Source organism: Fukomys damarensis, unplaced genomic scaffold (genome assembly GCF_012274545.1).
Source record: "Fukomys damarensis isolate Sample0158 unplaced genomic scaffold, DMR_v1.0_HiC HiC_scaffold_3, whole genome shotgun sequence".
NCBI lineage: Eukaryota > Metazoa > Chordata > Mammalia > Rodentia > Bathyergidae > Fukomys > Fukomys damarensis.
In genome coordinates, this window is record NW_022900915.1 from 5,633,733 (window position 1) to 5,647,235 (window position 13,503).

General features: G+C 46.1%; 1 protein-coding gene across 1 annotated transcript in view; it reads right to left on the reverse strand.

Moving 5' to 3' along the window:
- Fbn2 (fibrillin 2) overlaps positions 1 to 13,503 on the reverse strand; it is a 240,407-nt gene that overhangs the window by 11,554 nt on the left and 215,350 nt on the right. Inside the window, exons 59-60 of the mRNA XM_033765507.1 lie at positions 12,779 to 12,895; positions 12,038 to 12,166 (exon numbers count right to left, since the gene is read on the reverse strand). Coding sequence (XP_033621398.1) covers positions 12,038 to 12,166; positions 12,779 to 12,895 — 246 coding nt within the window. The remainder of the gene's footprint in view (positions 1 to 12,037; positions 12,167 to 12,778; positions 12,896 to 13,503) is intronic.

A 13,503-nucleotide genomic window follows, 5' to 3' on the forward strand; every position in this document is an offset into this window, starting at 1 on the left:
GACAACAGACCCAGGAAGGCCCCAAAGACCCCGGAGGGGGTTTCTTCAGCTGCCTGCATGCCTGCCTGCCTGTGATCACCCGGCGGAGTGCGCGCGACCTCCCAGCCTGCGTGCGAGCTCCCGGCCTGCGTGACAACAGACCCAGGAAGGCCCCAAAGACCCAGGAGGGGGTTTCTTCAGCTGCCTGCCTACCTGTGATCACCCGGCAGCGTGCGCGCGAGCTCCCGGACTGCGTGCGAGCTCCCGGCCTGCGTGACAACAGACCCAGGAAGGCCCCAAAGACCCCGGAGGGGGTTTCTTCACCTGCCTCCTGCCTGCATGTCTGCGATCACCCGGCGGCGTGCGCGCGAGCTCCCGGCCTGGCGACAACAGACCCAGGACGGCCCCAAAGAGCTCGTAGGGGTTTTTTTCAGCTGCCTGCCTGCCTGCATGCCTGCGATCACCCGGTGGCGTGCACGCGAGCTCCCGGCCTGCGCGACAACAGACCCAGGAAGGACCCAAAGACCCAGGAGGGAGTTTCTTCAGCTGCCGGCCTGCCTGCGATCACCTGGCGACGTGCGCGCGAGCTCCCGGCCTGCGCGACAACAGACCCAGGAAGGCCCCAACGATCCCAGAGGGGGTTTCTTCAGCTGCCTGCCTGCCTGCCTGCGATCACCTGGCGACGTGCGCGCGAGCTCCCGGCCTGCGCGACAACAGACGCAAGCAGGCCCCAAAGACCCCAGAGGGGGTTTCTTCAGATGCCTGCCTGCCTGCCTGCGATCACCCGGCGGCGTGTGCGCGAGCTCCTGGCCTGCGTGACAACAGACCCAGGAAGGCCCCAAAGACAACGAGGGGGGTTCTTCAGCTGCCTGCCTGCCTGCCTGCGATCACCCGGAGGCGTGCACATGAGCTCCCGGCCTGTGCGCGAGCTCCCGGCCTGCGCGACAACAGACCCAGGAAGGCCCCAAAGACTCCGGAGGGAGTTTCTTTAGCTGCGTGCCTGCCTGCGATCACCCGGAGGCGTGCACATGAGCTCCCGGCCTGTGCGCGAGCTCCCGGCCTGCGCGACAACAGACCCAGGACGGCCCCAAAGACCCCGGAGGGGGTTTCTTCAGCTGCCTGCCTGCCTGCCTGCCTGTGATCACGAGGCGGTGTGCGCGCAATTTCCCGGCCTGTGCGTGAGCTCCCGGTCTGCGCGACAACAGACCCAGGAAGATCCCAAAGATCCCTGAGGGGGTTTCTTCAGCTGTCTGCCTGCCTGCGATCACCCAGCGCAGTGGGTGCAAGCTCCCGGCCTGGGCGACAACAGACTCAGGAAGGCCCAAAAGACCTCGGAGGGGGTTTCTTCAGCTGCCTGTCTGCGTGCGATCACCCGGCGGCGGGCGCGCCAGCTCCCGGCCGGCACGACAACAGACCTATGAAGGTCTCAAAGACCCAGGAGGGGGTTTCTTCAGCTGCCTGCCTGCCTGTCTGCCTGCGATCACCCGGTGGCATGTGGGCGAGTTCCCGGCCTGCGCGACAACAGACCCAGGAAGGCCCCAAAGACCCCGGAGGGAGTTTCTTCAGCTGCCCACCTGCCTGTGATCACCCGGCAGCGTGCGGGCGAGCTCCTGGCCTGCGCGCGAGCTCTCGGCCTGTGCGACAACAGACCCAGGATGGCCCCAAAGACCTCGGAGGGCGTTTCTTCAGCTGCTTGCCTGCCTGCTTGCCTGCGATAACCGGCGGCGTGTGGGCGAGCTCCCGGCCTGCACGTCAACAGACCCAGGAAGGCCCCAAAGACCCCGAGGAGGTTTCTTCAGCTGCGTGCCTGCCTACCTACCTGCGATCACCCGGTGGGGTGCGCGCGAGCTCCCGGCCTGCATGACAACAGACTCAGGAAGGACTCAAAGACCCCGCAGGGGGTTTCTTCAGCTGCCTGCCTGCCTGGGATCACCCAGCGGCGCGCATGCCACCTCCTGGCCTGCGCGCGAGCTCCCAGCCTGCGCGACAACAGACCCAGGAAGGCCCTAAAGACCCCAGAGGGGGTTTCTTCAGCTGCCTGCCTGCCTGCCTGCCTGCCTGCTATCACCCGGCGGCGTGCGTGCGAGCTCCCGACCTGTGCGACAACAGACCCAGGAAGGCCCCAAAGACCCTGGAGGGGGTTTTTTCAGCTGCCTGACTGTCAGCCATCACCCGGCGGCGTGCGCGCGACCTCCCGGCCTGCGTGACAAGAGACCCAGGAAGGCCCCAAATACCCCAGAGGGAGTTTGCTCCTCTGCCTGCCTGCCTGCGATCACCCGGCGACGTGCGGGTGAGCTCCCGGCCTGCGCGCGAGCTACCGGCCTGCGCGACGACAGATCCAGGATGGCTCCAAAGACCCCGGAGGGGGTTTCTTCAGCTGCCTGCCTGCCTGCCTCCCTGCGATAATCGACGGCGTGCGCGCGAGCTCCCGGCCTGTGCGTCAACAGACCCAGGAAGGCCCCAAAGACCCCGGAGGGAGTTTCATCAGCCTACTGCCTGCCTGCCTGCCTGCGATGAACCGGCGGCGTGCGCGCGAGCTCCTGGCCTGCGCGACAACAGTCCCAGGAAGTCCTCAAAGACCCCAGAGGTGGTTTCTTCAGCTGCCTGCCTGCCTGGGATCACCCGGCGGCGTGCGCACGAGCTCCCGGTCTGTGCGCGAGCTCCCGGCCTGCGCAACAACAGATCCAGGAAGGACCCAAAGACCCCGGAGGAGGCTTCTTCAGCTGCCTGCGTGGCTGCGATCACCTGGCGTCGTGTGCGCGAGCTCCCGGCCTGCTGGACAACAGACCCAGGAAGGACCCAAAGACCCCGGAAGGGGTTTCCTCAGCTACCTGCCTGCCTCCCTGCCTGCGATCATCCGGCGGGGTGCGCGCGAGCTCCTGGCCTGCGCGACAACAGACCAAGGAATGCCCCAAAGACACCGGAGGGGGTTTCTTCAGCTGCCTGTCTGCCTGCCTGCCTGCGATCACCCGGCGGCGTGCGCGCGAACTCCCGGCTTGCGCGACAACAGATCCAGGAAGGACCCAAAGACCCCGGAGGAGGCTTCTTCAGCTGCCTGCGTGGCTGCGATCACCCGGCGGCGTGCGCGCGAACTCCCGGCTTGCGCGACAACAGACTGAGGAAGGCCCTAAAGACCCCAGAGGGGGTTTCTTCAGCTGCCTGTCTGCCTGCAATCACTCGGCGGTGGGCGTGCGAGCTCCCGGCCGGCGCGACAACACACCCAGGAAGGCTGCAAAAACCCAGGACGGGGTTTCTTCAGCTGCCTGCCTGCTTGTCTGCCTGCGATCACCCGGCGGCATGTGGGCGAGCTCCCAGCCGGCACGACAACAGACCCAGGAAGGCCCCAAAGACCCCGGAGGGGGTTTGTTCCGCTGCCTGTCTGCCTGCGATCACTCGGCAGCGGGTGCGCGAGCTCCCGGCCGGCGCGACAACAGACCCAGGAAGGCCCCAAAAACTCAGGACGGGGTTTCTTCAGCTGCCTGCCTGCCTGTCTGCCTGCGATCACCCGGCGGCGTGTGGGCGAGCTCCCGGCCTGCGCGACAACAGACCAGTAAGGCCCCAAAGACCCCGGAGGGGGTTTCTTCAGCTGCCTGCCTGCCTGCAATCACCCGGCGGCATGCGCGCGAGCTCCCGGCCTGCTCAACAACAGACCCAGGAAGGCCCCAAAGACCCCGGAGGGGGTTTCTTCAGCTACCTGCCTGCTTGCCACCTGTGATCACCCGGCGGCGTGTGCGCGAGTCTCCCGGCATGCACGACAACAGACCCAGGAAGGCCCCAAAGACCCCGGAGGGGGTTTCTTCAGCTGCCTGCCTCCCTGCCTGCCTGCCTGCTATCACCCGGCGGCGTGCGCGCGAGCTCCCGACCTGCGCCACAACAGACCCAGGAAGGCCCCAAAGACCCCGGAGGAGGTTTCTTCAGCTGCCTGCCTGCCTGCCTGCCTGTGATAACCAGCGACGTGCGCGCGAGCTCCCGACCTGCGCGTCAACAGACCCAGGAAGGCCCCAAAGATCCCGGAGGGGGTTTCTTCAGCCTACTGCCTGCCGGCCTCCCTGCAATCAACCGGAGGGGTGCGTGTGTGCTCCCGGCCTGCGTGACAACAGACCGAGGAAGGACCCAAAGACCCCGGAGGGGGTTTCTTCAGCTGCCTGCCTGCCTGCCTTCCTGCGATCAACCGGTGGCGTGTGCGCGAGCTCCCGTCCTGCCCACGAACTCACGGCCTGCGTGACAACACACCCAGGAAGGAAGGTAGCCGTGCGGGCGCCCTTGAAACACCCACACGACACACCCCTCCTCCCGTTCTCAAAACTCCTGATCGGACCAGTCCTTGGAGCAACTCTGCAGAGGCATAGGTTCCCATGAAGGGTAGTTTTCTGAGCTCCCAACTTTGAACATCTTTAAAGAAAGGGCAGGGTAAACCTGTAATAGAACTGAGTGAAGTTCAACCCTGAGGGTAAGGAAGCTAATGTTAGGCCTTGTAGATTGTGTTCAGTCTCAGTCGGGAGGAACAGCCATTGGATAGCTAAGACCAGGGGATTGGGTTCCGCATATGACTGTGCATGTGGTATAATAGGAGATCAGAGATAGCATGAAAGAGGACCTTCAAATTCTTTTTCTTTCCCTCTCTCTTTTCTCTTTTTTCCTCATTCCACCCTAAAATTCCTTTCTTTTTTCTGTCCTGTCTCTCCAACTCAGTCTCTTGCTCCACCATAGTGTCCCTCATCTCCCTTTTTATTCCTGCTCCTGAATAACTCAGATTTCTTGTTTTATTATTTTTTGTTTTCTGGAGGGGTTTCTCTTTATGTTCTTTTCTCCAGTCATTTTACCTCACTCATGGCTCTGTACCTTCAAGGGAAGGCAAGCGCCTGTTACTGTTAAGGGGATATATTCCTGTCCTTATTCCTGCACTCTCTCTATCCCCCCTGAACTTAATAGCTTTGTAAAGATAGTAAGGTAATTCTACAACCTCTGGATTCACTTCAAACCTGCTCTAATTCTTTCACTTATCTAATCCTCTTGTTCTAAGTCGAACCCCCCATCCTAAATGGTAAAGATGCCATATTGAAAAGAATATTCACTGCAAACATACTATGAGCTGCTTCTTGAAATTAATCTAATTCACATGAGTTAAAGGTGATACATTAATGACTACCATAAGTGGTCAGTTGGCAAGCTGTGCCTGATCCTATTGGGCTGCTGAATGTATCAATTGGGACAAAGAGTGGTGATTGATTTAAAGAGTTGTTTTCTCTGATATTATGAAAACGAGAATGTCTATGAGTCATTAGAAACTCAAAAGCTAAAACGCAACTATATTAGGAAGATTTAAGTAATACCCAGAAATTAAAGAAGGACAACCCAACAATAAAAATAAAAATGAGAAAACACTTAAGCAAGACACAAAAACAAATATCCAGTTCACCAATAGCAAATAGTAGGACAAATGAGGATGAAAAGTCTGATAGTGAACCAACAGGACTCCCTGGACCCATAGCACAGGAGGTAACAAAATTGATCAATCAGGCTCTAGAAAAATTCAAATCAGAAATAATTTCCCAGCTAGCCAGAGAGATGATGAGCAAAATAGAAGTCATGATTCGAGACTCTAGAGCAGAAACTGAGAAAAAAATAGATGAGCTCAAGACTGTGATAGAAGCCATGAAGACTCAGCATAAGAAAGACATGGAAACAATGAATGCCCAACAGAGGAAAGAAATGGAATCCATAAAACAGATTCAAACAGATATCCAGGAGATTAAAAACTCTATTGAAAGTGTACGAAACAGAATAAAAGATTGCGAAGATAGAATTTCAGATATAGAAGATAGGATAGCAGTCAGTGACCGTGAAAAAAGAGGTCTATTAAAAACAGTAAGGGATCATGAGAAATCAATCCAACAACTCCTAGACGATACAAAGAAAAATAACATAAGACTGATAGGAATTCATGAAAAAACAGGAGAAAACACAAATGATATAAAAAAGCTCTTCACAGAATTAATGACAGAAAACTTCCCAAACAGAAGGGAAGAATTAGACATACAGATAAGTGAGGCATATAGAACCCCAACTAGCCACGATCAAAAAAAATCTACACCTAGACATATAATAATCAAGATTCCAGAAATCCAACAGAAAAACAAAATACTACAAGCAGTAAGAGAAAAGAAACAAATCACATGCAAAGGGAAGCCCATTAGAATCACAGCAGACTTTTCAACACAAACCCTTAGGTCAAGGAGAGCCTGGAGTGAGGTATTCCAAGTCCTAAAAGAAAAGAATCTCCAACCTAGACTTTTGTATCCTGCAAAACTCTCTTTCAAAATAGATGGGGAAATAAAATACTTCCACGACAAAGAGCACCTGAGAAATTTCATGAACACCAAACCAGCACTGCAAGGAATTCTAAACAATATCCTAGAAAAGGACAACGAAATTCACAATAACATGAGGCCCAACAGACCAAATCAAATAGGCAAGGCAAGAAACTAAAAGGAGATGGGAGAAAAAGTAAAAAGAGTCAACAAATGGACAAAAACATGACAAGAATAAGTCAAAATATATCAGTTGTAACCATCAATGTTAATGGCCTCAATTCACCAATCAAGAGAAACAGATTGGCAGAATGGATTAAGAAGCAAAATCCAACAATATGTTGTATACAAGAAACACACCTAGTGCAAAAGGAAGTCCATAGACTGAAAGTGAAAGGATGGAAAACAATTCTCCATGCGTCAGGAGTCCAGAAAAAAGCAGGGGTAGCAATCTTATTCTCAGATAAAGTAAATTTCAAACCAAAACTCATTAAGAGAGACAAAGAAGGACACTACATCCTTGTAAAGGGAACAATTCAAGAGGAAGAGCTGACAATCATAAACATATATGCACCAAATATAAATGCCCCCAACTATATAAAACAAATATTAAGTAACATGAAAAACCAAATAAGCACTAATACAATTGTAGTGGGGGATTTAAATACCCCACTATCACAAATTGACAGATCTACTAGGCAGAAAATCAACAATGAAATAATAGAACTGAACCAAGCTTTGGAACACATGGACTTAATAGATGTTTATAGAGTATTCCACCCCCAAAAACCAGAATATACATTCTTTTCGGCTGCACATGGATCATTCTCCAAAATAGACCACATACTGGCTCACAAAACAGGTCTAAATAAATGCAAAAAAATTGAAGTCATCCCCTGTTTATTATCAGATCATAGTGCAATCAAACTAGACATCAATAGCACAAGAAACTATAGAAACTTCACAAGCACATGGAAACTGAACAACACTCTCCTAAACAATCAATGGATTACAGAGGAAATTAAAGAAGAAATTAGACAGTTTTTACAAATAAATGAGAATGCCAATACAACATACAGGAATCTTTGGGACACAATGAAAGCAGTTCTACGTGGAAAATTCATAACATTGAATGCCCACACTAGGAAAACAGAGCGGGCTCAAATAAACAACTTAACGATGAAACTTAGACTCCTAGAAAAACAAGAGCAAGAAAAACCCAAAGCTCGAACAAGAGAGGAAATTATAAAGATCCGAGCAGAAATCAATGCAATTGAAATTAAGAAAACGATACAAAAAATAAATGAAACAAAGAGCTGGTTTTTTGAAAGAATAAATAAAATTGACAAACCCTTAGCTAATCTTATCAAAAAAAGGAAAGAAAAGGCTCAGATCCATGCAATTAGGAATGAAAAAGGCGAAGTCACAACAGATCCGAAAGAAATCCAGAGGATCATGAACACCTACTTTGAGAACCTGTACTCTAATAAAATGGAAAACACAGAAGAAATGGACAGATTTCTAGATACTTATGAATTACCAAAGTTGAACGAAGAAGATAAAAACATTTTAAACACCCCAATCACAATCAGTGAAATTGAAAATGTAATTAAAAACTTACCAACAAAGAAAAGCCCAGGCCCTGATGGATTCACTGCTGAATTTTACAAGACATTTAGAGAAGAACTACTACCATTACTCTTCAAACTTTTCAATGAAATTGAAAGAGAAGCTATACTTCCAAATTCATTCCTGGAAGCAAGTATCACTCTGATTCCCAAACCAGAGAAAGATACAACCAAAAAGGAGAACTACAGACCAATCTCCTTAATGAATATAGATGCAAAAATCCTTAATAAGATACTAGCAAACAGAATACAGAGGATTATTAAGAAGATCATCCATCATGACCAAGTCGGATTTATTCCAGAGATGCAAGGGTGGTTCAACATACGAAAGTCAGTGAATGTAATACATTATATTAACAAAGTCAAGGACAAAAACCATATGATCCTCTCAATAGATGCAGAAAAAGCATTTGATAAAATTCAACACCCATTCATGATAAAAACCCTGCAAAAAATTGGAATAGATGGTCTATACCTCAATTTAATAAAGGCTATTTATGAAAAACCATCAGCCAACATCATATTGAATGGCCAAAAACTGAAAACCTTCATGTTAAAATCAGGAACAAGACAAGGATGCCCACTATCGCCACTTCTCTTCAATATAGTTCTGGAAACATTAGCCACAGCAATTAGACAAGAGAAAGAAATTAAAGCAATAAAGATAGGAAAGGAAGAAGTTAAACTATCATTATTTGCTGATGATATGATACTCTACATTGAAGATCCAAAAAACTCCACCAAAAAACTTCTAGACTTAATTGACAGATTCAGTAAAGTATCTGGATACAAGGTGAATACCCAAAAATCAATAGCCTTTCTATACACAAATAACAGACAGACAGAAAGAGAAATAAGGGAAAAAATTCCTTTTACAATAGCATCCAAAAAAATGAAGTATCTAGGAATCAATCTAACAAAAGAAACAAAAGATCTCTACACTGAAAACTACAGCACTCTGAAAAAAGAAATCGAAGAGGATATAAAAAAATGGAAAGATATCCCCTGCTCCTGGGTAGGAAGAATCAACATAGTGAAAATGGCCATACTACCGAAACTGCTATATACATTCAATGCAATGCCAATTGAAATTCCAACACTATATTTCACAGAACTAGAAAAAAGAATCCAAAAATTCATTTGGAACCACAAGAGACCTAGAATAGCAAAAGCCATTATAGGCAACAGTCACATGGCACCAGGTGTAACAATTCCCAATTTGAAACTATACTACAAAGCCACTGTGATAAAATCAGCATGGTACTGGCAAAGAAATAGGCCTGAGGATCAATGGAACAGACTGGAAGACACAAAAACAAATGCAGATGTACTCAGCTACCTCATCTTCGACAAAGGAGCTCACCATCCTCAGTGGAGGAAAGATAGCCTCTTTAATAAATGGTGTTGGAAAAACTGGATATCAACCTGTCACAGATTAAAATTAGACCCTTATCTTTCGCCATGCACTAAATTAAAATCCAAATGGATTAAAGATCTAAATATTAAAACAGAAACATTAAACTTGCTGGAAAGTAAGTTAGGCAGAACTCTGGAAGACATTGGTATAGGAAAAGACTTTATGAACAAATCCTCAGTAGCACGGGAACTAGCAGAAAGAATCAACAACTGGGATCTCATCTTACTAAAAAGCTTCTGTACTTCAAAAGAAACCATTAGCAGAACTAAGAGACAATCTACAATGTGGGAAAAAATTTTTACCAGCTGTACCTCAGACAAAGGACTATTATCAAGGATATATAAAGAACTCAAAACAATCAGTCCCCCCAAATATAAAGACCCGATCCAAAAATGGGCATCCGAAATGAACAGACATTTCTCATACAAAGAAGTGAAAGCAGCAAGAAAATATATGAAAAAATGTTCCACATCACTGGTCATTCGAGAGATGCAGATGAAAACAACACTGAGATTCCACCTCACCCCACAAAGAATGGCTGCTATCAAGAAATCACACAATAACAAATGTTGGCGGGGTTGTGGGGAGAAAGGAACCCTCCTCCATTGTTGGTGGGAGTGCAGACTAGTGCAACCACTATGGAAATCAATATGGAGATACCTCAAAGAGCTTGGACTGGAGGTTCCATTTGACCCAGCCATCCCTCTGTTGGGTATCTTTCCAAGAGAACTAAAAGAATCATATCACAGAGAAGTATGTGCACCCATGTTTATAGCGGCACAGTTTGTAATAGCTAAATCTTGGAAACAACCTATTTGCCCATCCGTTGGAAACTGGATAAAGAAGTTGTGGTTTTTCTATAAAATGGAATATTACTCAGGCATAAAGAGCGAGAGAATAGATTCATTCATAGGAAAATGGATACATATTGAAGATATACTCCTAAGTGAAATAAATAAGTCACGCATGTGTAAATACCAAATAGTTTCCCTGGTGTGAATATTCTGCAACAATGCATAAGATTCTAATAAGATTACTGACATTTAGAAATTTGAAGAAAGGAGCTAAAGGTGTAGGGAAGGTTTGATGCATAGGGGAAGAACAAAAAGGAAAAGAAAAAAATGTGAGAGAATGAAAAGATGAAAATAAAGTGTTTGTAGATGGGGAGGGGAGGAGGGGGTGAAGGGAGGGCAGAGGTAAGGGGAAGAAATGAGAATCAAGACCTGTCATGTAGAGGTACATGATCCCAACAATGAATGTAACTGTACTGTATCCCTAAAATGTACCAATAAACTCAATAAAAAAAAATTGATTCACATGTAATCCCCATTTTGAGGAAGGTACAAGAATTAGAGATCCCTAAAAAGTACAATGGCTTTGCACGTGAAACTTTTTATTACCATTCAAGAGTAATTGGATGCAAATCCCTTTTAAGTATTTGAATATGTTATTTTTAGACAAGATGCAGTATTATTATAAATATGGAATAATTTCTTTGTTCATATATGCATACTTCTTTGGAATGACATCTGGGGCTCTGAAATCTACTCAGAAAGAGTGAAATAAAATCGGCATGTCTGATGTGTCACAAATTTACGTGCATGATTATTAATAAACGGTATCTTATGTGGATGGTCACAATCTGAACTCACAGGTGGCAAGCAACTGTCAGTGTGGAAATTCTCAGTGATTTCAAATATAAAATATTAAAACTGAAATTCCTAAACTTTTTGGCTGAAAATAAGATACTTTGTCTATTTTGTACTGGGGATCAAACTGGGGACCTTACGCTTGCGAAGCAGGCGGTGGCACCACTGAGCTAAATCCCTGGCCCGGATGCATATACTTTGAACATATTTCTAGAGTTCAAAATCCTTTATATCAAAAAGCAAGCAAACAAACCAAAATTCTGAATGTCTAGGAAAATTCATTAAAAAATAAATCAACTGAAATAAATTTCAATACTACATAAAAATGGAAAGGGGATGTACAGTCTCATAATCTCAGATTTGGGTATTTTGTAAAATACACCAATCTAACACATTCGTCTTATACACTAGCACTTGCAGTCTAAGTATTAAAGAGCTCTAAGCTGTTTTGTTGACTTGAGGCAGAGTCTTACTTTGTTCCCACATCAACGTTCTTCGCACTTTAAAAGGGGAAGTACCTACCGCAGGCAAGACCTTACAGAGAGACCCACTGCAGAAATGAAAGAGGTGGGGCAGGAGTCTCAGCCCAGGAAGACACAGACAGCATCCGGCTTGCCAGTGCAGTCAGTGCATTTCTCTAATTCTCTATGGTAATGGGTTCTCTCTGTACACTTCACATCGACACACTTAGGAAGCCAGATTATTATTATTTTCTTGTATATCTGCACGTTATCGTAAATAGCGTTAGGTACGGAATGCTTTTACGACTCAATTATTTTTTAGATCAATGACTACATAAATAGTTCTGGTGATTTTAAAAGTTAATTCAAAAAATCAAAGAAATTTGTTTAATCACATTAAAGGTTTCCTCTATTCCCAAAGTGATCTATGAAATTTTATAAACAAAAATCAATTGCTTAGATCAGACTGTGTTAAATTGTTCTTTGTTTTTTAGGGGGATGATTTAAATTTCTCACCGAGTGGTTTTCAAGTTGAAAACAGAAATGGTTCCCTATTATAAGATCAAGGAGTTTTGGGTAAGTGAACTCTCACCTTCACAGTTCAGTCCAGTGGCATCAAGAGAGAACCCTCTCTGGCACTCGCAGCTGAAGCTCCCAGGGGTATTTTGGCAGATTCCTTTGGCTCCACAGAGCGAGGGCTGAGACCCACATTCGTTGTTGTCTAGCAAAGCACCAAGAAGAAGGCGGTCAGGCTTCCCAATCACTCACGACAGGACTTAAATTTCACTACAGGAACTAAGAAGTGATGTATGAAAACCTAACTTTTCATTATGTGAATACAGTACTGTTGAGAAATTTAAGCCAGAATTCACTGTTATATTAAAGCTATCACTAGTAAGAAAGAGTATATTTCTAAGTTTTGAAAATGGGAGGCATTTTTAGCGTGATCTGAAGGCATGATTAGATAGTACAGTCTTGAACATATGCCTTGTAAAAATAAAAACAAGTCAGTGTGTGCATTAGCATGTTCTAGACCACTGTGAGCCTTTACTCATATTTTATCTGAGCACCATGGCTACATTTAGAGTGCAGTTGAGAGGCGCTACATGGAACAGGCCTACTGTGGGTGTGCATGGGCTCTATAGCCTTCTTTCTTTTGGATACTGTTCTTGTGAAAAAATGTCTACATTATTAACAACTTCTTTAGACCACTATGTACAAAGTACTGGTTCTAAACAGAAGGATGAAGACATGATTTAGCTATCACTTAATAGACGGCCTTTACACATCTACCTAAAGTCTGTAGAAGTTCCCAGCCATGACTGTGCCTTACCAATGCACGCGGTGTGATGCTGGGTGAAGCCAGGTGGACATTTACAGGTAAAGCCCCCCAGGGTGTTGACGCAGAGGAACTGGCAGTTGTGTTGTTTGGTCTGACATTCATCGAGGTCTGGAATGAAACAGAAGCCCATGGAAGTCAGAGAAGAGTTACCTGGCTACACACCTTTTCTCATGAAGAGTATGTGCATATCCCATTGTAAGCCTTTGGCTAGATTTTTTGGGGAATCTTTGTGGGCGTCCATGTGAATATGACAAGCAGTTTCTTTTCTCATGCTTTAAGCAGCACAAATATTATGGATTACTATGACAGGATGGTGAAGTTAATGCAGGCTTTCTTAAAATAAGCTGAATGCCCAAATCAGACCAGGTCCCATGAACTTTTCTCAAAAAAGTTAACACGTGAAGGTTATAATTCCTGCATTTAATACAAATTAGTAATGACTGATCACTTATTCTTATTAGAGGAGAGATTAAATAGAAATAAAACAGTGTCTGGAAACTGATAAAGGTTCTAATGCAAAAGTCCAGGCGCATTCTCCAGATGCAAATGAAAACACCATCATTTATAGCATGGGAAACAACAATACAACTTCTGTAATTTTAGTCATAAATTGTGTTCACATTGAGATTCTACTAAAACAAACTGAAAATTTTATTTTAGGTTAGTCTTAACAATTAAAAATATATATTTAAAACTACCATTATATATATATGTAT